We start from the raw sequence: 27,561 nt of genomic DNA, 5'->3' as shown, positions 1-27,561 counted from the left end.
GAATATAAGGAATGCTGTAGAAGAAATAGGATGGAAAACATTACTGAGGCACCAAAGTCCTGCCATCCAGGCAATAAAAATATTAAAATTCATTCACTTCTAGATTTCTGATTTATAACTTAATAAAAAAGTACAAGGGGATATTGGAACGTTTTTCAGATGGACTGGAGCATTTTGGACTATAAAGACAAAAAGTGTGCTTGGAAAACATCTGTTTTGACTGACTACAGGAACTATCTGTGCTCTATTTATCCTACACACACAGTGGAGACTTGTGTGTAGCATATGAAACCATGTCTGATGTTATTCTATATGAAAATCTGGACCTAGAATGATCAATGAATGGAGTCAATGCAAGGTCTATTAACCTGCTAATTAAAAATAAGTGCACAGAAAATTGAGATAATAATAATCAGACTTGTCCAAGACCAGTACGTATTGCAACCCAAACTTATGAACCTGTGTAAGCCAGTATGAAACTATGGAGGGAGTGGTGCAGACCAGTGACCATGGAGCAGCAATTGTCTAGACAATTGCAAGGAAGGTATGGCACCACTTGAAAGCATGTCTGACATAAGTTGCCACAGATTAGACAGCCTTCTCTGGAAAGTACCTTATGGAGCGTCAATACCAGATTACATAACCTCATATTAAAAATAAATGCCAAGCATAGAAAAATGGCATATACATTATACAGTTTACTTTATGGAATAATAGTCCCCTTATGATAGGAAGAAGTCAGTAATTAACGTTATCCAGGCTATCAATTTTCTGTCTATTACCTGTCTATCTGTCCTTCTATCTATCCCTCATCTATTTAATCTATCATTTATTTATATATATATATATATATTTATATGAGATCTAGAAAATAACAACATGGAATTATGACACTCAAGTGTCTTGTAAAACAGTAGGTTGGTGACAAATAAACCAATAATATTATAAACTCCTCACCACTGCACTTTGCCTATTGCACATCGGTGATTCTGATGTGTATTTTACTAACCCTACCCAGCAGCTATGATTTCGCCTTTTCACTCAGTTTGCTGCGAAAGCGAGTCAGACTTTTGTTGAAATACTAGCATATCTCACACACCACCTTGGTTTACTCCAGACTCCGTGTAACCTATCATAGAACTAAGTCGTACTGACCTGACATAGCCTGTTCCCACAAACCTGTTAAACAATTATTGTTGACCTGAATTGCTGAGGTTTACTCAAACAAATGCTAAAATGATGATGATGCAAATGTTTCCAGCTGATGGACATCCTAACTGTATGTGAACATCATGTGCTGGTGGAAAAACAAAGACTTGCCTAATCTGCTCAAATGCTGCAGTCACTTTTATTCATCATACTCCATTCTAAACACTAATTTCATTTCTCTACCACTCTGTCAGTGAACTAATATTTCCACATATCCAAAGTGATTTGCAATGCCACGGCACTGATACTGTTTTTTCTTCACTGGAATGTCTTCCCACAGCCACCGCACAGATTGTTGACACCATACCCTGCCTACCCTTTCCCTGCTGTCTTCTAGTCTGTATAATCCCTTCATTCCATTCACCATTCTTGTGACATTTCTGTGCAGTGTTTCTAAAAGCCTGACTTCCTTCTCACCCTTCATTACCTCAGAACTGAATGCAATATCTGAGCTGTGGCCTTACCGGTATTCTGTAGTGCGGGATGGTTTTCTCCGTGTTCTGGAACCCTGCCCCTTTCAGACGCAGCTTAGTATTTTGATGATTTCGATTTATTTGTTGATGTGTTTCTTTATTTATTTGTCCCTAGTCTTCTTCTTCTGTTGCATTTATCCTGATTGGGAGGGTTGCCTAATGGTTAAGTTGTTTGCCTTACAAATACAAGATGCAGGGTTTGAGTCTCACAAGGGATAATTGGTTAGGCTTAAAATGACTCACAAGGGCAGTTAGCCTAGTACTAACCTATGAACCTGATATCCTTTATATATATTGCAAATAGTGTGTTTATTTGCAAGCAGCATTTCTCACGTCTCATTAAACATGCATTTCCACTTTGTTGACAATGATGGTAGCTTTTTAGATAACCTGAGTAAACTGTTTCTGCTGTACCATACCAGTACTATGTTTGTGGCATTATCTATAAATAAGTCAGTCCTAATTCTGATGCCTAGTGTTGTTAGTATGATCAAATGGATGAGAAGTATTCCCAGTGCTGATCCATGTAAAACACCACTAATTACTACCCAGTTATTTGACAGTGCCCACAGCCCCTCTGAACACTCTCTGTTTCTTCTGTTTTAGTTAGTTTACTGCTTAGTTTATCAGTATTTCACCCATTCACACTCAATTTAGCTTGCGTGACAGCTTGTTGTGAGAGGCAACGTTGTGATAAATGATTTCCATCACATTTATCTTGTTCTTTTCTCAGACAGATACTGATAAAACTGTATAAATCTCATTTGGGGGACCTTTTGGTTGCAAATATCAACTCACTCCAATTCTGTAGGAAAATACCTTTGAGAAAATCTAGCAGCCTCCACCTGAGTATAGTCTCCATAGTTTATTCTCTTCTACAAGCAAAGTTATTCCATCTAGCCTAATTCCCAGGAACATTTTGTAGTCTACCACTTGTACTCTTTCAGTATTCTTCTACCAATCCCTCTGTTTATCTGCAGCTGGGTGGGCAGTAGTACACTCAACTTTCAGCCGCTGCTTTGTTACAAAGAAAAAGTAAAAAAAAAAAAAAAAAAAAAAATATAAGCAATTGAATTTTTTTAATGAAATTGTTCAGTTTTGATCTATTGGTTAGACATCTGCTGGCATACTGGTGGTACTCAGTAAAAGCAGTATAACAAAACTAGAGGTTATAATCATCCCAATATGCACAAGTACCACAGAAGGGCTAATGAAGTATGTCTTACTTCAGGTTCTAATAGATTTTATGGAAGAATTTTATTATTCTCACTAATCCAATAGGACAAGTCTGTGCCTTGTGAGGAGAAGAGCATGAGTCACTGCAGTGCTGTATGTGAAGCAATCTTCATTAGGTCTCTTAGCTCTGAAAATGGTAGTAATCTGAACAATAGTTGTTTATGAGCTTTTATGTTTTACTGGCCTCACATTTGAGAGTTTGGGCACTGAGATTCAGGAATGAAAGGTGGGATGTTAAAAGATCACTAGGATGTAGATAAAAGAGTATAGAGTTCTAGTGACAGCATTTAGTTTCAGCATCCTTTCCATAGCATGACACTGTCCTTTATGGAAGAATTAAACATTATGTGATGAAAACCAGACAGTAAGCTACAGTGTGAGACAGTAATGCTTTATTTTAGGAAAACTGCAGATATATCAGCACACTTTGTTTAGTGAACTTTGAAGTTTTCATTTATTTTATTTAACATTTGTTAACCATGAAAGTCCGACTAAGACAGAGCCTATTTTCAGCTGAGACCCAGGGAGAAACACTCCAGACGCATGTCTTTGGAATGTTGGAAGAAACCGGAGCACCCAAAGGAAACCCACATGAACACAGGGAGGACATGTAGACTCTGTATAGAATACACCCTAGGTGAGAATTGAACCAGAGAACCTCTTGCTCTGAGGTTCTCACTGCGCCGCCAAACTTCATAAACAACTTTTAAAATCTAAGGCAGATTCCATAGGTATTTGAGAAGCAAGTATTATTCATTCACAGTGGGATGAAAAAGTTACTTCCTGTCAAGTATGTGTGGTCTATACCCGATATGGATCATAAGTTTTGGGGATGCCCTCCAGTTCTCTCCTTGTGGGAGAAAGTCAGTCAATGGCTATTCTCTGACTTAAACTAATAGTGCCTTGCACCCAAACCTATAAATGATTAGGGTACTACCCCACCCAACATTTTTACAGCCTGTTGTGGGTTGTACAAGTGCTAGCAATTATTAGGGTATACATAGCCTCAGCCTGGAAAATGCCTTCTAGTTTATCTATTACAGGGCTACTAGTCTGGATCCATTAATGTGGCTCTCTTTTTACTGCACCCTCTACACTTTCTGACTAGATGACCTCTTTGTCACTCATCCCACGTGTTTGGAAGCCTGCTTTTCTCATTGGACAGAACTACTAGACTTGTTTTCAGTTTGAGAAGTCTGATGGAATGGTCAGCTGTTCTCATTCATGTTTCTGTTTGGATATCTACACACCAATGTCTTTTGGAAATGCATCATTATTGTGCATTGTTTTATCTATAATTAATAACTGTTTTGTTGGTCAAGCTCAGTTCTGTCTTTATGGTTATTACTTTAATTTTAATAAAATGTTTAAAAAAATATTTAAAGTTTACTGAAATAGTCCAGTTATCTTCAAACACAAGTGCTAAAGTTGCTTTGAAATTAAATGAAATTCCAGAAGCAGTGGTGTGTGTGAAAATAGGTGCCAGTTTTTTTCAGTCCAGAATTCCAAGATCCATCTGGCCAGATGAAGTTTAATCATTTATTTCTAGTCTCCATCTTCCTTAAAGTATTGGTCCTGCTGAGAAGGAAGCTAGGTTAGAAAAGAGACTACTTAAGAAAAGGACGTTCCTTTGCTTGCTCTCACGAGCTACATATCAGTCCTTGCAGTACAATTGGGATCAATCCAGTGCAACTCTTGATGAGGCATCTAAACAACTCTTCTTACCTGTCATCAGCCTTGAATCGTATGTGGGTTAGCTTATAGAGAGCAAAGCTAAAGGAAGTTTACTCGGTACCCTGCCTCTTGGTCTGTCCTCTAGTGTGCTAGTCACCTCCTTAGCCCTTTACTTTGGGCACTTTCCCCCAGCCGCGTGGAAACCATCTTCCAACACACACTTTCCTACAGAGGAACTGCCTGGGCTGACGCTATTACAGCAAAGTTTTGCCTACCTTTAGCTGTAATTATTTTTCAATGTCCTCCTTAGCCCTTTACTTCGGGCGCTTTCCTCCAGCCTCGTGGAAACCACCTTCCAACACACACTTTCCTACAGAGGAACTGCCTGGGTGGATGCTATTATAGCAAAGTTGTGCCTACCTTTAGCTGTAATTATTTTTCAATGTCCTCCTTAGCCCTTTACTGTGGGTGCTTTCCCCCAGCCTCGTGGAAACCACCTTCCAACACACACTTTCCTACAGAGGAACTGCCTGGGTGGATGCTATTATAGCAAAGTTGTGCCTACCTTTAGCTGTAATTATTTTTCAATGTCCTCCTTAGCCCTTTACTTCGGGCGCTTTCCTCCAGCCTCGTGGAAACCACCTTCCAACACACACTTTCCTACCGAGGAACTGCCTGGGCTGACGCTATTACAGCAAAGTTCTTTAGCTGTAATTATTTTTCAATGTCCTGTTTAGCCCTTTACTTCGGGTGCTTTCCCCCAGCCTCATGGAAACCACCTTCCAACACACACTTTCCTACAGAGGAACTGCATGGGCAAATGCGATTACAGCAAAGTTGTGCCTACCTTTAGCTGTAATTATTTTTCAATGTCCTCCTTAGCGCTTTACTTCAGGTGCTTTCCCCCAGCCTCGTGGAAACCACCTTCCAACACACACATTCCTACAGAGGAACTGCCTGGGCTGACGCTATTACAGCAAAGTTGTGCCTACCTTTAGCTGTAATTATTTTTCAATGTCCTCCTTAGCCCTTTACTGTGGGTGCTTTCCCCCAGCCTCGTGGAAACCACCTTCCAACACACACTTTCCTACAGAGGAACTGCCTGGGCACACGCTATTACAGCAAAGTTGTGCCTACCTTTAGCTGTAATTATTTTTCAACTTGTAGGTGACTTTACATGTTGTTTTTTGAAGCCAACCTATTTACTTTGTATTAACTGTTTACTAGATATGTAATTCGGCGAACATACCAGCTAGCTACTACAGTCATATTTTTATTCAAATCCACTCTCCCAGACCTCGCTTAGCGGAGCAGCTGCATTGCATGGACTACGCCACTAGGTGGCAGTAAAAGCTCAATCTACATTTCTCCAGCTCTACGTTGCTATCCCGCTAATATTATTTCCTAATTGAATGGTTAAGTCTCAAGTGTCTGCTGCCCATACTGTGCTCTTTTCTCCATGTGCTCTTACCCTAAGGTACATTGGAACCCACACTTACCTGTACTCTCAAGATAACATTAGCGACTGTGTTACTGGTTGTTTTTTGGTAGCTCCTCCTCATTTCCCTTTCTTGGGTCTACCCGCTCTGTTTGCCCTCCGGGCTCACTCCGCTCCCCTACCCTACCCCCAAATCTCACCCACCCCAGTGCACCTGAATTTATACCTCCATAAACCACACCCCAACCCTAACATCCAATCAGTCACTACTCCTCACCAACTCTCTACTCTAACATTATATGTCTAGCTAGGACACCTTAAAGTGCCAATACACCACATAGGCATTCACACCTTTCTTCTCTGCATCTACCCCTATCTTCCCCTCTTCCTTCCTCCTCTTCTAAAACCTATATTAGACTCCTGACAATGACTAGAGTACAAATGTCTAACCACAGGAAACTAATACTGTGTCACACTATTCTACCTATTCTGATTTCATCCTATTTCTTAACCATCTATGAACATCTCACCTTCAATGACTTTTACCATCCCTTTCTACAAACTCTTCCTACAACTCATGCATCCACCAACAACCACTTAATTATCACATTTACATCCTCCTATCTACTTCCTAAGTACCACAGACAAGCCCACATCTCTTATCTTCCATCCAGGAAATCTATACACTTTTACTCTATTATCCTAAAGTGTATACATAAACTTCAACTGCACCCTCTATTAGATGGTGACATTCATCCCAACCCTGGCCCAAAGAATATCAATGCCACAGACCATCACAGTCCATCTACCTTTCACATCCCATCTAGACCATCTAACTCTCTCTATATAGCTCATCTCAACATTCGTAGCATAAACAATAAAGTAGCCCAACTTCATGGTCTGTTAGATGTATATTCTTTCGACATTCTATGTCTCACAGAGACTTGGCTAAAACCCTCAACTCAGGACAATGAAATTACCCCACCTGGATATAATATACTTAGAACTGACTGCAATACTAAAAAAGGTGGTGGAGTAGCAATATTATATAAATCATGGCTATAAGTTAGCTCACTTGATTCACATCCACCCAATGACAGTAATGCTGAATTACTCATTGCCAAACTGCAAATCGATGCCTGTAAAGCCATTTATATAATTTGCTCTTACCTCCCTCCTGGAAACAACATTAATACCCTTGAAAATATCCTTAGCTGGCTTTCCACTAACTTACCACAGGAATCCATAGTGCTGGGTGACTTTAACATAGACTGGATTAGTTGTAGTGCAGCTAAGCCAACCACCCATCTCAACCTATATGTTTTCTCCCAAACTATTACTTCCCCAACCAGAACACATAAACCTAGCCACAAAAAAAGCACCTTAGACTGGATTCTTGTTAATAGTCATCCCAATACATATAAAACAGGTACCATTCCTGAGGAAATCAGTGACCACTCACTCACCTACATAATTAGGCAAAGAACTAACATTCCCAACCCAACCTTTTATAGAACTACTCGGGCCAATAAGTACTTTAATCCAGATAGCTTCCAAACTGAACTTAGGGCTTGTGACTGGTCTCCCCTAACATACCTCCAACTTGAGGATGCAGTGTTATACTTTAACACCAAATTCTTACAAATCTTGGACTCCTATGCCCCTACTCATTCAATCAGAAATAGGACAAAAATTGCCCCATGGCCTACTAAAGACACTAGACAAAAAATCAGACTGAGAAATAGAACATGGGCCAAATGGAGAACTACCAGAAATCCAACAGACCATCATAACTTTAAACAGATTAGAAATACTACCAAGAAATCTATACTCATTGACAAGAAAAACTTTTACCTTCAGCTCCAGCATAAACATCAGCACAATTCCCAAAAGATTTGGTCAGGTATTAATAAACTAGTACAACCAGGCCACTCCAAAACACCTACACCATCAGGTACCTCCCATAACAATCCTAAGCATATTGCAGACACCTTTAATACCTTCTTTACTGAAACTGTTCACTCTTTAGCCAGCTCACTACCCCTCCCTGCAAATACTAGCCTGACTCCCACTACAATTACTTCTCTTCCCTCATTTCATCTACAGCCAGTACCCACTTCCCTCATTTGCCATCTCCTTGGAAAAATTAAACCATGCACCCCCTCTGCTGATCTGCTACCTGCTGAATATCTACAAATTGCTGCTAAAGCAATAGCATACCCTATCTCCATTCTAATAAATAGAACAATTATTGAAGGCACCATCCCATCAGTCTGAAAAATCTCCCATATCATCCCTCTTCATAAGGGCAGTACCTCTACTGAACTCTCTATCGCCCAATAGCATTACTCTCCCCGCTAGCAAAAATCATGGAGAAATCTATCCACCAACAACTATTAGACCACCTACTACTAAATAACATACTAGCAAACTGTCAACATGGTTTCAGGCCATTCCACAGCACCACCACTGCCCTCTTATCCTTTTCGGACTGTCTCAACAAATATCACAATAATAATACTCTTTCTTCTGCTCTCTTTATCGACCTCTCGAAAGCCTTCGATATGGTAAACCACCAGATACTTCTGAGTATACTTAAGTCCCACTCTCTTGATACACAGGCACCAAAATGATTCAACTCCTACTTAGAAAACAGAAAATAAGCAGTACTTTGGGAGAATAACCTATCCACCCTTCTTCCTGTTACCTTGGGCGTCCCTCAAGGCTCCATCTTGGGCCCTCTCCTATTTTCACTCTTTATCAATGATCTAAACATGAATACTCCATAAGCCACCTGCATACAATATGCAGATGACTCAACATTAATATGCTCTGCTTCATCCATTTCTGGACTGCAGTCCCTTACCCAAGCAACATTTAACATAGTTGAGAATTGGTTCCTCCAACGCTGCTTCCTTCTAACCCCCCCCCAAAAAACAAACTATTGCTCTTTACTCCTACACAAAAGTCCTACCCCCCTCCACCTCACAGTAACATCAAACAATGGCACTGTCATATCTCCCGACCCTACCACCAAACTCTTAGGGGTAACTATAGATGACAACTTCACATTTGATACCCATATCAATACTACAATAAAGTCAGTGATCAGAAAACTAGGCTTTCTCTATAGGCTAAAACAGTTTCTTACTTCAAAAGCTAGAACTATGATTGCCCATACCCATCTTATCTCTACCCTCCTATACACCTCTCCCATTTATACTAACCTATCGAAAAGCAACCGCAACAAGCTTAATACCTCCTACAATTGCCAGATTTGCCACTGGATCCCCATTTAGAACCCACCACTGTCACAATCTCAAACAGCTAAGATGGCTGGAACTACCTAATCAGCTTCTCTTTCTACAACTTATTACTGCCCATAAAACCCTTCTTCATCCTAGCAATACTCTTATACTAACTACCCTAATGTCCCCCTACAATAATCTTAAAACCCTACGCTCATCAAGGAAACTTCTAGTATCCACCGCAAAATCCAATAATAGGGCTGAGGACTCTCTATTCTCCAACACAGTAGGGAATACCTGGAACCAGCTCCCTAGTGAACTAACCTCCCTCTCCTCTACACTACTTTTCAAAAAGCAACTTAAAACATACCTCAAGACTTGCTGGCTTTGTCCTTGTACCAACCCAGACTAAAAAGCTGTGGCCTACTACTCTCACCTTCACTGTTCATAGTACTACTGCACTGCCAGTCCCTCTCATTAACCTTACAGCTTATGTGCAGTTAGCTAACCAACACTGTACTTACTGAGTCTTTCTATATAACCAACTCAGAGTTTTAACCTGCTCTCTTAGCTATCAACAGTATGTATGAGGCTTCAACATCTGTATCATCATAATCCTGCTGTATCAGATTAATCTTGCTCTTATATCAACTTAATCCTGCTTTTAACTACATGAACAAAGAATTGTATCTTAAACTGCTTGCTCATCACTCTATATAAATACTTCCAGTTAATGTATATTATTCTTCCCTTTTTAATTGATGTTAAGTACCTGATCTCTAAATCTATAATTGTAATGCTCTTTAGTCTTATAAGGATACTCTACAAGTTGTTTACAAATGTGTTCTAGGATTACAAATGTATTGTTCTTATGTTATGTTTATGTTTTTTTCAGCTCTATTGGAGCTTTTCTCCCCGGGCCCCCACTGAAAATGGACATATATTCAGTTGGACTAGCCCGGTCAATAAATGTAAAATAAAAATAAAATAAATAAAATAAGTATCAGAGGAAGTAAGAACCCTATTTCTACCCGAGACACCACAATGTAAGGCACAAGTCTACGTTGAATACAATGGAGACTGCCATTAGCTAGTGTGATCATGAGAAAGCATGGTCTATACCTGCAGTACTCGTAGGGTAAAAGAGGTAAACAAAGATCCCACCTAAAAGTAATCAAATCGAGAATAGTACTGAGGTGTAGGCAGTGTCGTCCTTAGGCAGTGACTAACTTTTAATCAACTGAATGTACAACATCTATTTCTCTTGGACAGATACCAACCACCTCACTTGCCAAAGAGTGTAATTATACAGGAAACTTTTTTTGCCCTTTCCTCATATTGCAGCAGATTCAGGACTTGAGAAATGATTTAGAGTGAACCAGTTTGGCAGAACCAGTAAGTCACCAATCAGATTAAATTTGTAAATACTGTCTTTCCTACTTGTCCTTAGTAAACTTAAAAAGTGGTGCCAAAAGTATACATTTATTCCTGTAAAAAGAAAAAAAAAACATCAGCTGTTATTAAAGATAACAAAAGTCACATAGTGGCTTTAGTGAAATGATGTCAGTAACTGAAGAATGTGGAGGACATGTTTTCGTATGGTTAGAGGAGTCGGTATTAATCTTTTTAATGAAGGCCAGATCCGAATCCCAGGTCCTGAAGCTATGAGATGGAAACCATAGCTAATATGTCAATATGCTAGCAAAATTCTACATTTTATTGTTTGAATATTGGAGTAAATTGGTTATCTATTATGGCTATGTCCACAAATGTAAACAATTTTACTACTTAACCAGCATCATTACTGCAATCAAGGAAGGAAAACAGCATTAGGTTAACAGTGGTGGAAGGAGGTGTTTATGGAAAGGAATAGCTTACTTTCTGTTGTTCTGTACTGCATTCAGCTGAATCTACCACTCAGCTTTAGTGTAGAAATGTCCTGACTTTTTTTCAGAAGCATTCCTCAAAATGTACTAGCCTAGTTCTAGTAGTCCAAAGGCAGCAGTTTGTTCCGTGAAGCACATGGGCAATCAAAGAGGCAAAGTAAAGCTTATGATTATTTTTCATGGTTTCTCTGTCTCCAATTTTCCCCTACAGATGTACAATGATACCAACAGACTGAAAGGATGCATATGATCCAATGTGTGTTTGCAAAATACCTATTGCATTTCAACTCCATGCTATAATTTTCACACGAGACAGGCACCTTTTGGAGATTTTTAAGTACCCTTGTCAAAAACAAAATGAGCAGATGTCTTTAACCAAGGCCAGTCTGACAAGTAACTTGGTTTCTTTCCTTTGACATTGTTTCTAGTAATGCCTTCTGGGTTTCATACTGTATGTGTATAATGGGATATTTGCAAATGTACAGAGCTTTTATTTCCTATTTTAATTGTCATTTGACAACCTAAGTGGACTATTTATTTGCAAGAAGTGTATCAGCCCTGTTGACTAGATAATTCTGTATCAACCCTCTAAAACAGTTAAAGCAGTAATGGGTACTTACCTATTATCACAACCAGCTTTTTAACAGAAAGAGCATTTTCCGATCAATGTATGGTTGAGAAAAATGTGGGCAGATTGTGTATTGAAGTGTGTGTGTGTCATTGAAGTGTGTGGTGCTTTTCAGAGTTTTTCAGTGGTTGAGTAAAACTGGTGAACAGCAGGTGACAGGACCACCACAACACATACGAGCACTCCTCTTGCAGAAAGAAAGCCACACGAAAGTGGATGCCGTACAGCTAATGTGTAACACCACCCCCTCGAATCTGTTATAATTATGGAAGTTATGGCCAAAAAACTCTTTGTGGCTTGGCAGGGTTTGGGAAAGGTACAAAGCAGCTATGTGTCACCCAGGAGCAGTAGTAAGGCCTAAATTACTCTCCCACCTTGACATCCTTCACCAACAGATCTCATTTTAAGTAGTTCTGTGCACCCGACTGCGACATGCTGAACCAAGCAGAACAATGGAAAGCGGAGCAATTACTCTGAATTCCAACGACAGAACAACCTGATTAAATGTCAAAAATGTGAAAAGTATGTAATCATGACATGTTTACAACTAACAAAACAGTGGATCCAGTAAACAGCAAATAAATGTACTCCTTTCAAGCGTTGACATTGTCTGTGTATTCCATTCCCCAGAAAGGTTTTCAAAGCTTGAAGGTTTACCCATCATCCAAAAAAGGGTAAAAAAAACAACATGTACAAACTTGATACTTGTAAGAGTATGTCTTTCTGTCACTTAACACAGAAAAGAGAGGCTATAACTCCTGGGTGCCAACGTGGTATGTGAACGAGCTAAACAGAAAGCTGAAAAACAGCCCTGCTGTTTCTTCACAACCGAGTAGCATGACCAGACAATACATTTTCTTCACACGGCGCTCAGCTCGTCTCAACAATGATTAACAGAAGACTAAAATATGACATCCAGGTTAGTAATCATTGAAAATTCATGACATTAAGGACAATTTCAAAAAGTATGGCCGATTTGGAACCGGGTTGCGAGAGATTTGCAATCTGGTTACGATAATACTTAAGTACCCAGTAATGTTTACTATATATTAAACAATCTTTTGGAATCAGGCTCCCAGCTGTAAGCCTTTATATGTAGGCTTTACACCAAAGTAAGCCATTTACATAGGTTCATAGGTTCATAGGTTCATACTAGGCTATCTGCCCGAGGGCATTTACAAGCCTAGCCCATAGTTTGTAGTTACGCCACCCCTTTAGTATGGGGAACTATACCCATTATTTTGCTGTGCCGCTGTTGAGCAGTGACACTGAGGTAATCTATATCTCCCATCCATTGGTCAAGATTTCTCTTGAACAAGGCCAGGTGCTCTGCCTCACATATACTTTTATTCCACAGCATAGGAGTCTTTGGGTGATGAATCTATCCCTCCAGCACGTCCTATTAATAGCCGTGTCGAGGTTTAAGTCTCGGCTCTGACGGATCTAGATTTTTGAGGTGAAGCATATTCATCAAATCTGGGTTTGACATGGCCTTGTATGTTAGGCAAAGGTCACCTCTACTGAATAGAGCTGGAGTTCTTTCGGACAGATGTTTGAGACCCTTTATCCTTTTGGTGAGGAACTTTTGTGGCCTCTCCAGCTGCTGCAAGTGTCGGGTCAGATACATTCGAATGGGGCATTGTACTCAATCATTGGTCTGATGAGTGATGAGTATAGGAGACTATGACCTCCCTTGATCTAGATGAGAATCCCTTCATGATAAGGTGGGCAGTGTAGAAGGTCTTCCTAACTACTTTAGCTACATGGGTGTCGAATGACAGACTACTATCAACCTGGGTCCCCAGGTCCCTGATAACTTCTTCTGTGCTCAGTGGATTGCCACCTATTTGGTAGCTAGGGGTAACCTTGTTTTGACTATGCATTTTTGGCATTTAACTTTAGGCCATGGCTCTGGCACCAGTTATCCGTTTCTGTGAGACCCTTCTGAAGGATATCTGTGTCATCTGCAAACATTGTCATAACCCTCCTGTGTTTGCTTGTACTTGGAAAAGTAGATGCCAAACAAGAGTGGGCCCAGGACTGAGCCCTGTGGTACGCTTGTGACAGGCTTTGAGTCTGACATGGCTAGCAACTCTGACCCTGTGGGTTCTGTCACTCAGCCAGTTTGCAACCCATCTTGTGATGTATGGGTTAACATTTAAGCTGATGAGTTTTCAATGATACAGGCTGTATGGACTGCCTTTCCCTCATCAATGGCTTTGGTGACTGTTTGAAAAAGTCAACCAAGTTTAGAAGGCATGATCTGCCTTTGACAAAGCCAAACTGGGATGGATCCAAAGTCTGCAAATTCTTATGAGGTCCATTATGATCCTCTCCATGGTTTGTGAAGTGGGACCACAGTTGCAGTAGAGGTAAGACTATGATTAAACAGCTGTCCTAGCTGTGGGTTTAATTCCTCGTTGAGTAAGTGGAGCACACAGCCGGGGACACCATCAGGTCCCATAGATGCTGTGTTTTTGCTTTGGAGAGCAGTTCTCACTTGGGCGTTGGAGATGTTTGGGGCTGCAATCGCTTGGTATAGATATCTCGAAGTTTGCACTGAACCTGTCAGCCAGTATGTTGGCAATGTCTGTAGGATCAGTAATCTTCACATCATTTTGAACTAGTTCTGAGCATATCTGGGAGTTTGGCCTTATGATTGTCTTTTGAGTCTTTAGCTATTTTCTCTCAAAATTTGCTTTGGATGATTTTATGAGAGCTCTTAGTTTTTACTTATAGTGATCAAGGGTGTCTTACCTTTTAAGGATTTTGCTCTATCTTGTAGTAGCTTCCTCCTTTTGTTGTAGAGTTTGTTTATGGCTGGGGTCCACCAGACTGGACGCTTGCCTTTGGTACAAAGAGTCTTTGTTTTGCTTGGGATTGCCTTATCCATGCAGTCCTGCAGGTGCTGGTAGAAGGCATTTGTAAGTGATTTAGCGGCTTGAGTACTGTTTTCCGGGCCTTAAAGGAGACCACACTAGTCTTTAGAAGTGTGAAGTCGGCTAGTTCTTTACTGTGTTCTTTTTATTTCAGGTGGGGGTGGTTTGAGGACCTCCAGCGAGATTAGTTTGTGATCTGATCTCACCAGTGAGGGTATACTTCGGTGTTGAACATTGTGCTCTGATGATGAGATCAAGTATGTTTTCTCCTCTTGTGGGGATGGTGACTAGTTGTTCCATGGCATTTGAGTTTATGAATTCCAGGAACTTTTGGGCTAGGGTGTTTGGGCTTGAGTAGTGTTCCCAGTCTATATTAGGGTAATTGAAGTCACCTAGTATGATGGTGTTTGGTGATACATTTATCCCCTCTAGTGTTTTCAGGAAGGCCATGTGAGGTTCCTGAGTTTGTGAGGGTGGCCTGTAACATGCTACAATTTGCAGAGCAGTTTTGCCTATGGTTAATTGCACCTGGATGGTCTCCGATGGGTGGAGGGTGGCCACCAGTCTTGAGGTGTTGGTGGCTTTGATGAATATGGATACCCCCTCCTTTCTTGGTATTGTCCGGATTTTGGGGCGGAGCATGATAAGAGGTAAAACCTGATAGTGCTGGGGTGCTCTCAGGAGCCTTGAACCAGGTTTCTGTCACTGCACAGACATCGATGTTCTCCATACTGAGAAGGGCCTCGATTTTGTGATTTAGACTTCTGGCGTTGAGCAGCATTACCCTTACTTTTTTCCTTTTTGTGTTCTAGAGTGGTAGGTTTAGAATTTGAGCCTTGCCTAAAAGGCACTATGGGGTGGCAAGAGCCTTTGCCAATATCCGGAATCCCAGGGTGACAGGTGCAAGCGTCCAGCATGTCATCCCAGGCAGACAGACATTGGATCCCCTTTGAATGACACCAGAGTTTAAGCCAATTGTTAAAGCTGATCATCTTATCTCTGTATTGTGGCATCATTCTTGGTGAAGGTAGGATACTGCTCAAGGTCAGGGTCATACCTGCCTGGGCTACATAATCAGAGAGCTCCTCAATGTCTCTTTTCATGTAGTCCTCAGGTCGTTTACACCAGCGTGGACAATGACTGAGTCGTATTTGTACCTGCTGTTGAGAGACTGAGAGTGCTTGCGTTATGGGCGGATTCTAGCGCCCGACAGGCAGCTTACTGTGACCTTCTCCTTACTCAGTCTGGTGAGCGGGACGTCAGTGTGTCTGACTATGGAGTCACCAACGACTAGTGTGTCTGGCATTGTGTTTGGCCTTAAGGGCTGTGACTGTTTGACACTCTGACTGTGAGGTCTATGTGTTGCAGGTGTTGTGTTCTGAGGTGGTGGTTGTTTGGGTGTCTGCTTTGGTGGCCTCTGCTGTTTTGGTAGATTTTGTATGTCTTTGTGTGTTTATGTGTATGATTTGAGGTTGTGATGGTACTATGTGAAGTACAAGTCTTTCAGAATCAGGACAGACATACAATGGAGTAAGTAACTTACACTTATAGGAAGTCTTTTGGAATCAGGCATTATGAGTCTCAAATTAAAGTTGTAGCATTTCTATGCTGTATTTCATAGCTGGTGTTCATTAAGCACAAGGTAATGGAATCTTAGGCAACAGGAATTATTAATTTGATAACATGGTAGGTGAGCTTGTTTGAATATCATTTTCACTCCTGGCATGGGCTAATGGCAGAGCATAAAACTGCAGGAAAGCAACTTGTATATCTTGTTATAACACAGCCGTGATAGCTGGTATAATTACCATAGCTGATAAAACGTGTTTGAAATACAGTGCCTGTATTTTGGGAGTAGTGTATTTAGTCATAAAGATATAGTATCCAAATCCTTTTTTAGCACTGATTTTTGCTACTGTCCCAGTTCTACATGGAAGGTTACTTTATAGACTTGCATACTATCATATGTTCATTAATGAGAAAATAAAACAATTTTGCATTTGAGATTAAATGTGCAGAAAAGGTTTGTATTTGTGTTACAAGTTTGCAGTATAGTAGCCAATGTGAATGTTTAGAAAATTAATCTACAGAATACTTGGTTGCATCATAAATACCACATATTTTCAAAAACTTTAGTTAAAAGAACTCTTTCTTGACAAAAAATGACATGATGATCTACATCAGGCATACATGTAAGTGCACCTTCCTCTAAAGTTTTTGATTTCTTAGAGGATTTGATTGTATTTCAGAAACATTCAGCAATACAATAGTGAATTTGCACCATTTTGTACTATAAGCTATAGATAAGTAGATGCATGTGAAATATGTTCTCTGATAAAGTGTAGCAATAAAACTTTCTCTGATATTACCTGGAGCATCAGCGAGAACTGCAGGTTTATTTTTCGTTTGGTGTTCTATATAACAGGTGTATTCTTCTTTATTATCCTTGGAAACACGTAACCAGCTGCTTACAGAATATGTCCCTGCATCATCCACAACCTCTTCTGTTGTAACATGCTCACTCACATCTGTGTCTCCTTTCTTCCAATTCACTCGAATGACACCAGGAAAGAAGTTCTGTGCCAGGCAAAATAAAACTGCATTTTCATTCTCTTTAATGCTTTGAGGTGAAGGTTTCAGAACAATTACTTCAGGTTCTTGAGGAGCTTTATCCTTATCTTCATCATTTCGTATAATTTAAAAGAGATAGACAGATAACAAGTTAAAATTTGAAATGGCCACCCCACTATCATGTAACATATTCATTTACTTCAAAGAAAAGCTGGGCAAAAATATGTCAACAGCTTCTGTATCCACTATCCTCAGGATTAACATCTCCCAAGAAAGACCCAGCCAAGGTAGAGTCTTAATAACTTAATGCTTTAAACCTGCTGTAGTGGAGGCCCATGGGATATATGCAAATGAGACATTAAGGACAGCTACATGGCTTCTGAATGCCCATGACTTTATGCTTTTTAAGTTTTTATGGATACCTTCACGCCAACAAAGCCAAAGTTCAATATCTTTAGACATACCATATTTTAGACTTTTTCTGACCTCATTCGTACAGCATAAGTGGATTGTTTGGCTATACTTTAGAAACACAAATAGGCATTCAGAGGCCATGTAGCTGAAACACTGGTATATTCTTAAGGGTTAATTTGCATAAATTCCATGGACCTCCACTACATATGGATTAAGATATTACACCATAAAAACTCTAGTCTGGCTGTTTTTTTGCACATTTTACTGAATGGTTTGTCTTTGTGACCTTTTTACCACGTGGTGATTTTATTAGAATATTTTGCAAACACTATAAAGTTTATATACATCAGACTTGATATTATGCTCTCTCTTTCTAAAGTATAGCAGTGGTTGTATCAAAGTTTGCATATTTGTATAGTTTTATTTGTCAATAAAGTAACTATTTAACAGTTAATTTTCAAGTAAAATCATCAAACATAAGTAAATAAACCTTTTGCTTTCATTTCATGCCATCAAAAGTGCAGACATAAACCTGCATTAAAGTTAATCAGCAAACAGGCACAAAAGACTGCTACAGATAGAGAGAGAGAGAGTTCATCAAAGACAGAAAAAGTGAGCCAAGAAATTGAAGGAAAGCTAGGCATAATAAGGTTTACCAAAAGCAATCTGGGAACCAGCACTTTCTGAAGAAGTCCATTTGATGTTTGATGAAAGCACTAAAATGTGATTATTTTATGTTACTGGTGTTTCAACTTATTAAACATATTACATTCTATTATGGTTACTGCTTTGTTGGCCTCTGTGGAGTTTATCTGTATTCTTCCATTTTTGTTTCATAATCATTGCGTAGTAACAAAAACACAGGAATGAGTTGTGTTAAGGTTTGCACTTACTTCACTCATCTCCCTCATTACAGAATATACTCCATCTCAACAGCGACTGTGAATCAGTCCCAAGATGCTACTTGTTCATGTTAAATTGCCTTCCAGATACTTCAAATCTAAAGGATCATGGGCACGAAAGAAAAAAAATCAAACTATTTGGAGGAAATGTGGCATTACTGCATCAGTATGACTACATGTTAAAATTCCAAGTTAGAGTAAAATATTTCAAAGAAAGTCACCCTTCTAAAAATGTTGGCTTTTCAACCCTTTCTCTTATTAAGTATACTAATGCTGAGGTTGTTGTACCTCAAAGTATGTTATTTTAGTATTAGAAGCAAAATCAGCTTCAGAAGCAAGTTTAGGATTTTCTGAACTGTACCTGCAAAGCACATGTTGATGGAGAACACACCACTATTCGAACAATGTTTGATCATGTAAGGTAACACCTGGCAGTAATGTGCCACTGGACCAGGTGATAGAAGGTGCCTCAGCAAATATCAGATGATGAAGAAATAGGGAAGGACAATAACACAGTTCAATTGCCATACTTTTGGAATCTGACCCCAGTATAACCTGTATATAGATAAGCCTTACAATGAAGCAAATCACTTACATTGAGAGCAAGTGTTTCAGAATCAGAGCAATCTTACACTGAGAGCAACTCTTCTGCAATCTGGCCCAATGTGTTGGAGAATTTATTACAGTGTAAGATCATTTTCTTAATTTGATTCTGTGAAATGAATTCTAATACAGGTTTGTTTGGGGGTATTATATATTTTAAAATGCAACTTTGCTGGTGACATAAGAAAGTATTAGTAAAATGTGCACCTACTTTAGAAAACAAGCAGCATTTTACCATATAAGACATAAACTTGACCTTGTTCAACAGAGGACATATATGCAAGGGTGGCAATGTTTATATTATATGTAACATAATCCACAGCGGAGCTACATTTAAACAAGGCATGCCAAAACTCCAGTGATGTTTTATGTTATGAGGCACAAGGTTTCAGGCTTTATATCTTCCATCACTCACATAAATTGTACAGCATTATTTTATTTGCTATTTTTTTCTCCTCTATTTCTGTTGACCATCAAGCCACCACCATGGCTGGATACAAGGCCTAGTGCTCATCATGGTAGCTATTAGATGCTGGTGAGGTGGCCAAGACAAGCAGCAATACACTTTGCACTACATTACTTAATGCAAGTTGTTGTTACATTTATGTCAGCACCTGCAAGCAGTGTGCACCAAATCAACTCCATGAATTCTCGCAGAAATGTATAGAATGGAAGGAGCTGCTGGGTCCAGCATAACTCCTTTTGGAAGTTTGTTGTGATGATGCCTCATGATGGAACCATGAGAATTTCACCCCCTTTTTTAAAGTATGTAAAGTTTCACCAAAAGAAAAAACCTCTGGAGGGGACAACGAGGGAAAGGATTCCTCTGCATCCTCAAGCAGATAAGGGCATGTCTTCATAATCAGACACCTCAGTGTCATCGGACTCCTTGCCTGTTGAACCTGCAGGGGACTGGTCTCTTTGCCTCTTAGCAGAGTAATAAGGTCTTCTGCCATTCTAAGCATTTGTTGTTGTGGGTGGCTTAATGGCTAAGGTGTTTGCCTTACAAACACAATGTGCAGAGTTTGAGTCTCACAAGGGATAATTGGCTAGGCTTAAAATGGCTCGCAAGGGCAGTTACCTTAGTACTAACCTATGAATCACACAGTGAATCTAGCAAACTATATAGACCACTGAAAGAAAATTTCAGACTCATGGCTTCCTGATACAAAAGTTAAGGAATAGCATAAATACATAGCTTGCATGGCAAACAAAGTGTTTTAGTTTATTTTAATGAAGTAATTACATGAAAGGGTAAGACTCTGATATGATGTCAAGTTATGACATTATCATGCTTATTAATCTTCTGCATTTGGTTTTATTCAAACCCAAATATCCCCTCAGCTTTATAGATTCAAACTGAAATTGTATATATGCAAGCCTCAAGTGTGCAACTCACTGATCACAGTACAAGGTGATAAAAACATACCTGATAAGCTTAGTAATATTTGTTCAGCAAAGATTATAGTGAGCCAAGCTCCCCAGAACATGACAAAAAAACACCAATGTTTGCCCTTAGTATGTATTTACTGTTTTACACCACTATACCACAGTATTTAAATTACTTTGCATCACATTCACAGTAACGTCACAACATGTAAAAACTTTGTACAGCACTATATTGTGTCATTTTGTTGCCCTAATATGTTGTGATACCTCTATGCAAAAATTCAGGACCAGTGCATTACGGGATATAAAGCAAATATATCGTATGCAGATGTTTTGAGAAGGTTTGTTATTTCTCTCTAAGTTCTTATTTGTTCCCTTCTGAAAACAAGTTGCTAGGCAAATATCTGTGGTTTAAAAATGTGCCAGTTTTGGAGTTTTGAGTAATAGCATTACATGCTGGACATACACATCTGGAGTAGGAATTTGTGATTGCAGATGCAAGCTTAATGTATATCGGAGACGTCTCAAAATGCATTAAGGAAAAGGCATAATTGAGACAAAGGTTGCAACAAATGGCATTGCACAGAGAATAACAGGCCAATGATGTTTACAGTATGTGACAACTACCAGTGAAACCTTGGGAAATGAGGAACAGTAGAGATATGCAGAGACACTGTTAGGTGAGCCACTGAAAAGGTTCATGGTCCACCACACTGGTACCATGTAGCAGGGAACGGGTACAATGCAGGGTATGTAGCAAAGCAGCTGTAAAACTATCTTGTTGGGAAAAATGATACACAACAATACTGTGTGCTCCTTACTTCGTGTTCAAAATGGGGTAGTAACAGTGGCTGCAATAAGTCAAAGAAATGTAGCAGTAAATGCACAACACAATGGTTGCCCTGGATATACATTGTTATACATGTTTGTGAGTGGGGGGAGGCAGGGAACAGGACAACCTAGATAATGAAAGTGCAAGATATCGGCTTACTAAGTGCATTACAATGGATCATCAACTTTAAACAAGGCAACATAATTATGGACATATTTTTACAGGGGTGTTTGAACTCCAACAAAGAGTAATACCGTTAGCAGTGCACACACACTGCAATCAGTGTATTTGGATGCACATTATTCACTGACATCTCATCAGACCCCTTTGCATACCTCTCAACTGCCCTTATTTTTGCAGAATGTCCAGATTTTTGTCTCATATTTTTATTTTTGATTTGTTGTTTATAAAAAAATCCTTGTTTTCTGGTGAAATATTGAGGATTTAAGTCACTAAATAGGTTCATAGGTTCATAGGTAGGTACTAGGCTATCAGCCCAAGGGCCTACATAAGCCTAGCCAACAAGGTTCCCTGGCTTACGTCACCTAAGAAAGTTATTTTGATGTGCCACTGTCGAGCAGAGACACAGAAGTGATCCCGGGGTGTATTTCCTATTCCCCATTCACTCATCAAGATTTTTCTTGAAGAGTGCTAATGAAGAACTTTGCTTGACATAGATGGGTAGCCTGTTTCAGAGTATGGGAAGTTTCTGGGACAGGAATCTATTCCTCCAGCATGTCCTGCTTATTGTGGTGACAAGTTTTAGGTCCCTAGAGTGTGTAGCTCAGAGGGATTCGGATTTCTTTAGGTGTAGCATGTCCAAAAGTTTTGGGTTTGACATAGCTTTATATATTAGGCAGAGATCACAAATAATGACAGAAATTAAAATTACAGACTTCAGAAAATCCTATCCCTCTGAAAATGCAAGCTAATACAACACTCTCCCAACTTTCTAAGTTTATGGGCGCAGTCTTTAAAATCTGTCCCTGATTTTGGTCCTTCACTCTCCATTATTTTGGCATTGTACAGAATTCTTGAGCTAAAAGGTTGACAGGTATGGTACAAGAACTTTTTGTGAATTTGCATCATAAACTTTTGAGAGGATGAGGAAGAGGGAAGCAGTTCTTTTTCCTAGTTTTTTGATGGGATGTAGAATTTAGGAAAACAAGTAATGCTATTTTTGGCATTGTTGCAAGGATGAAAGCCATTTTTGCTTAGGGATAATAAGTTATTTTTGTTAGGTCCCCTCATATTTGTGTAATGCATTTTCCAATTATCTAGGAGACTGGACAGAAAATAGCTATTGGCCTGCAATTTAAGAATTATTGCCATAGTCCACCTTTGTGTTTTAGCAGAGCATATGCTTGTTTTCATTTGTTAGGTGTGGGAGATTCTGGCATACATTTAGTTGTATGTACTGAACATATAATTCAGCAGATATTTAAAGACATTCTTTGTAGAGTTGTATAGCATCAGCAGAGATTATAGTTAATTTAATAATTCTTGATGTATATGCTGATTCTGGGAGCAGGTGAAATGAGCCATCAGTATTTCAATAGTTTAATTTGGAAGTGAATAGTTGTGTTCCTTTATAACTGACTTTATGATTTTTTTAATGTGGGAATTTAGTGAGCACACTGCAGTGTAACTGGTTTCACTGGATAATGGACTTGATTGATATTTTTGCATGGTTTAAGTAGATTTTAATAAAGTTCTAGAATAGTTGTAGGATGATTTTTGTGAGACGAGTGACATTTTTGAAAAATATTTTTCATTTTGTGCCAATTTTTTGAGTTTGTTTCTGAGTGTCCTGTAGTTCTATTACATATGTAAAGTCATGACATTTTTCCACTCTTTCCGACTTTATCTGTCAGCATCATCATTTGTTTGGTTTCTGTTGTTAAACAAAATGCTAGGTTATATATTTTTTCTTTTCTTTTTATGTAGCAATGCTGAGTTTAGAACATTTAGAAAAGAATTACTGAAGTACTTTACAACTTTCCCTAGATGTAGACGTTTGTTTGGAAAATAGTTTCATTGCCTTAGTAGTGAGTTAAACAGGGAGTTCTGGGAATTTTTCTTTCTTTTTTATTAATCTGACTCTTCCCTGTTGTCTATGCTGAGGTGCTGGTTTATAGCTTTTTCTACGGGTAACCATGTTAATCCTATAAAATTTTGCGATTAATTGGTTTGAGACTATACAAGATGATAAAAGTTATATTTAATTTTTTAAACTTGGTTGGAAAATGAATTGTGACATTCTGTCTTGACATTTCCTAATATAATTACATCTTGTTTTGTACTCGTTGCTGTGCTAGAAATTATATTTGCTAAGCTATTGGCATTGTTAGTGGGGGATTTGGGGTATGTGTAATTTCTCTCTCTCTCTCTCTCTCTCTATATATATATATATATATATATAGGTTTACTATTAAAATCTCGAAAGTTAAAAAAAAACAGGTACTTATGAGCGAAGTGTATCACTGAAAGTACATATCACCTAACGACCCTAATGTCGAAAAACAGCTGTTAATGCCGAAAATGTCGAACACTACATTTTCAGCACTTAACAGCAATCCCACCCTTCCTGTAACTCCCTAACTAGGAAACCTACCATCCCGTTTATGCAGGGGGGCAAGCCCTCCTGCACCCCCCAGCTATATATTCCAACTCCGTGATTGCACTACAGTGAGGAAAGGGATCTATTTCCCTTACCACACTGTACAGCGATCCCTGTACATAATCGAATGTTATATTTGTGAATGACAGACCATTCGCAAATATTCGTTTGATTACATGGCCGGCACATATATGAACTATTCTAACATCTGTAGTTCGAATAGCTCATAGGCGTGCAATGCTACGCTGACTTTATAATAGTAAACCTATATATATATATGTGGGTCCTGAGTTTGATTCAATATCTCCATCAGAAAGAAGTCTAGTTTCAGAATTAGTAATATTTTACCTTCTCTATTAGTTTACATTTTTTAGGGGAGCATTTACTTTAGAGGATTTAAATATTTTGACTGGAATATACTTATGTCCTCGTTGTACAGTAAATAAGAAAAATGTGTTATATCTACGTTTTTGAAAGGGTGGCTGTAAGGAGTTATACAGGTGATGTTTGCTTTGCAGTAGTGCTATGTGAGCTCATCCTTTATACATATTGTGAGCAGTATGAGAAAAATTACTGGCAGTAAGCATGTAGTATCACTGTGGTAGCAGTAAGGACGTAGAATCATTGTGGTAGCAGTAGGAATGTAGAAACATTGCATTAACAGTAGGTGATGTAGAATCATTGTGGTAGCAATAAGAATGCAGAATCATTGTGGTAGCAATAAGAATGTAGAATCACTGTGGTAGCAGTAAGGACATAGAATCATTGTGGTAGCAATAAGAATGTAGAATCACTGTGGTAGCAGTAAGGACATAGAATCAATGTGGTAGCAATAAGAATGTAGAATCACTGTGGTAGCAGTAAGGACATAGAATCAATGTGGTAGCAATAAGAATGTAGAATCACTGTGGTAGCAGTAAGGACGTAGAATCATTGTGGGAGCAATAAGAATGTAGAATCACTGTGGTAGCAGTAAGGACGTAGAATCATTGTGGTAGCAATAAGAATGTACAATCACTGGTAGCAGTAAGGACGTAGAATCATTGTGGTAGCAATAAGAATGTAGAATCACTGTGGTAGCAGTAGGGATGTAGAATCACTGTGGTAGCAGTAAGGACGTAGAATCATTGTGGTAGCAATAAGAATGTGCAATCACTGTGGTAGCAGTAAGGACGTAGAATCATTGCGGTAGCAATAAGAATGTAGAATCACTGTGGTAGCAGTAGGGATGTAGAATCACTGTGGTAGCAGTATGGATGTAGAATCATTGCATTAGCAGTAGGTGATGTAGAATCATTGTGGTAGCAATAACAATGCAGAATAATTGTAGTAGCACTAAGAATGTAGAATCACTGTGGTAGCAGTAAGGACGTAGAATCATTGTGGTAGCAATAAGAATGTGGAATCACTGTGGTAGCAGTAGGGATGTAGAATCACTGTGGTAGCAGTAGGGATGTAGAATCATTGCATTAGCAGTAGGTGATGTAGAATCATTGCAGTAGCAATAAGAATGCAGAATCATTGTGGTAGCAATAAGAATGTAGAATCACTGTGGTAGCAGTAAGAACGTAGAATCATTGTGGTAGCAATAAGAATGTAGAATCACTGTGGTAGCAGTAAGGACATAGAATCATTGTGGTAGCAATAAGAATGTAGAATCACTGTGGTAGCAGTAAGGACGTAGAATCATTGTGGTAGCAATAAGAATGTAGAATCACTGTGGTAGCAGTAAGGATGTAGAATCATTGTGGTAGCAATAAGAATGTAGAATCACTGTGGTAGCAGTAAGGACGTAGAATCATTGTGGTAGCAATAAGAATGTACAATCACTGTGGTAGCATTAAGGACGTAGAATCATTGTGGTAGCAATAAGAATGTACAATCACTGTGGTAGCAGTAAGGACGTAGAATCATTGTGGTAGCAATAAGAATGTACGATCACTGTGGTAGCAGTAAGGATGTCGAATCATTGTGGTAGCAATAAGAATGTAGAATCACTGTGGTAGCAGTAAGGACGTAGAATCATTGTGGTAGCAATAAGAATGTACAATCACTGTGGTAGCAGTAAGGACGTAGAATCATTGTGGTAGCAATAAGAATGTACAATCACTGTGGTAGCAGTAAGGACGTAGAATCATTGTGGTAGCAATAAGAATGTGGAATCACTGTGGTAGCAGTAGGGATGTAGAATCACTGCGGTAGCAGTAGGTATGTAGAATCATTGCATTAGCAGTAGGTGATGTAGAATCATTGCGGTAGCAATAAGAATGCAGAATCATTGCGGTAGCAATAAGAATGCAGAATCACTGTGGTAGCAGTAAGGACGTAGAATCATTGTGGTAGCAATAAGAATGTACAATCACTGTGGTAGCAGTAAGGACATAGAATCAATGTGGTAGCAATAAGAATGTAGAATCACTGTGGTAGCAGTAGGGATGTAGAATCACTGTGGTAGCAGTAAGGACGTAGAATCATTGTGGTAGCAATAAGAATGTGCAATCACTGTGGTAGCAGTAAGGACGTAGAATCATTGTGGTAGCAATAAGAATGTAGAATCACTGTGGTAGCAGTAGGGATGTAGAATCACTGTGGTAGCAATATGGATGTGAAATCATTGCATTAGCAGTAGGTGATGTAGAATCATTGTGGTAGCAATAACAATGCAGAATCATTGTAGTAGCACTAAGAATGTAGAATCACTGTGGTAGCAGTAAGGACGTAGAATCATTGTGGTAGCAAAAAGAATGTGGAATCACTGTGGTAGCAGTAGGGATGTAGAATCACTGTGGTAGCACTAGGGATGTAGAATCATTGCATTAGCAGTAGGTGATGTAGAATCATTGCGGTAGCAATAAGAATGCAGAATCATTGTGGTAGCAATAAGAATGTAGAATCACTGTGGTAGCAGTAAGGACGTAGAATCATTGTGGTAGCAATAAGAATGTGGAATCACTGTGGTAGCAGTAGGGATGTAGAATCACTGTTGTAGCACTAGGGATGTAGAATCATTGCATTAGCAGTAGGTGATGTAGAATCATTGCGGTAGCAATAAGAATGCAGAATCATTGTGGTAGCAATAAGAATGTAGAATCACTGTGGTAGCAGTAAGGACGTAGAATCATTGTGGTAGCAATAAGAATGTAGAATCACTGTGGTAGCAGTAAGGATGTAGAATCATTGTGGTAGCAATAAGAATGTAGAATCACTGTGGTAGCAGTAAGGACGTAGAATCATTGTGGTAGCAATAAGAATGTAGAATCACTGTGGTAGCAGTAAGGATGTAGAATCATTGTGGTAGCAATAAGAATGTAGAATCACTGTGGTAGCAGTAAGGACGTAGAATCATTGTGGTAGCAATAAGAATGTACAATCACTGTGGTAGCATTAAGGATGTAGAATCATTGTGGTAGCAATAAGAATGTAGAATCACTGTGGTAGCAGTAAGGACGTAAGGACGTAGAATCATTGTGGTAGCAATAAGAATGTGGAATCACTGTGGTAGCAGTAGGGATGTAGAATCACTGTGGTAGCAGTAGGTATGTAGAATCATTGCATTAGC

The 27,561-nt window shown here is 39.2% G+C and overlaps 1 protein-coding gene across 1 annotated transcript in view; it reads right to left on the bottom strand.

Annotated features, from left to right (window-relative positions):
* LOC122796850 (T-cell receptor gamma chain C region C10.5) overlaps positions 1-27,561 on the bottom strand; it is an 89,005-nt gene that overhangs the window by 23,405 nt on the left and 38,039 nt on the right. The window contains exon 2 of the mRNA XM_044065594.1: positions 17,041-17,349. Coding sequence (XP_043921529.1) covers positions 17,041-17,349 — 309 coding nt within the window. The remainder of the gene's footprint in view (positions 1-17,040; positions 17,350-27,561) is intronic.

Source organism: Protopterus annectens, chromosome 3.part0 (assembly GCF_019279795.1).
Source record: "Protopterus annectens isolate FY-2018-M chromosome 3.part0, PAN1.0, whole genome shotgun sequence".
Taxonomy (NCBI): domain Eukaryota; kingdom Metazoa; phylum Chordata; order Ceratodontiformes; family Protopteridae; genus Protopterus; species Protopterus annectens.
The sequence above is the reverse complement of the archived record's forward strand: the minus strand, read 5'-3'. Positions and strand labels throughout refer to the sequence as shown.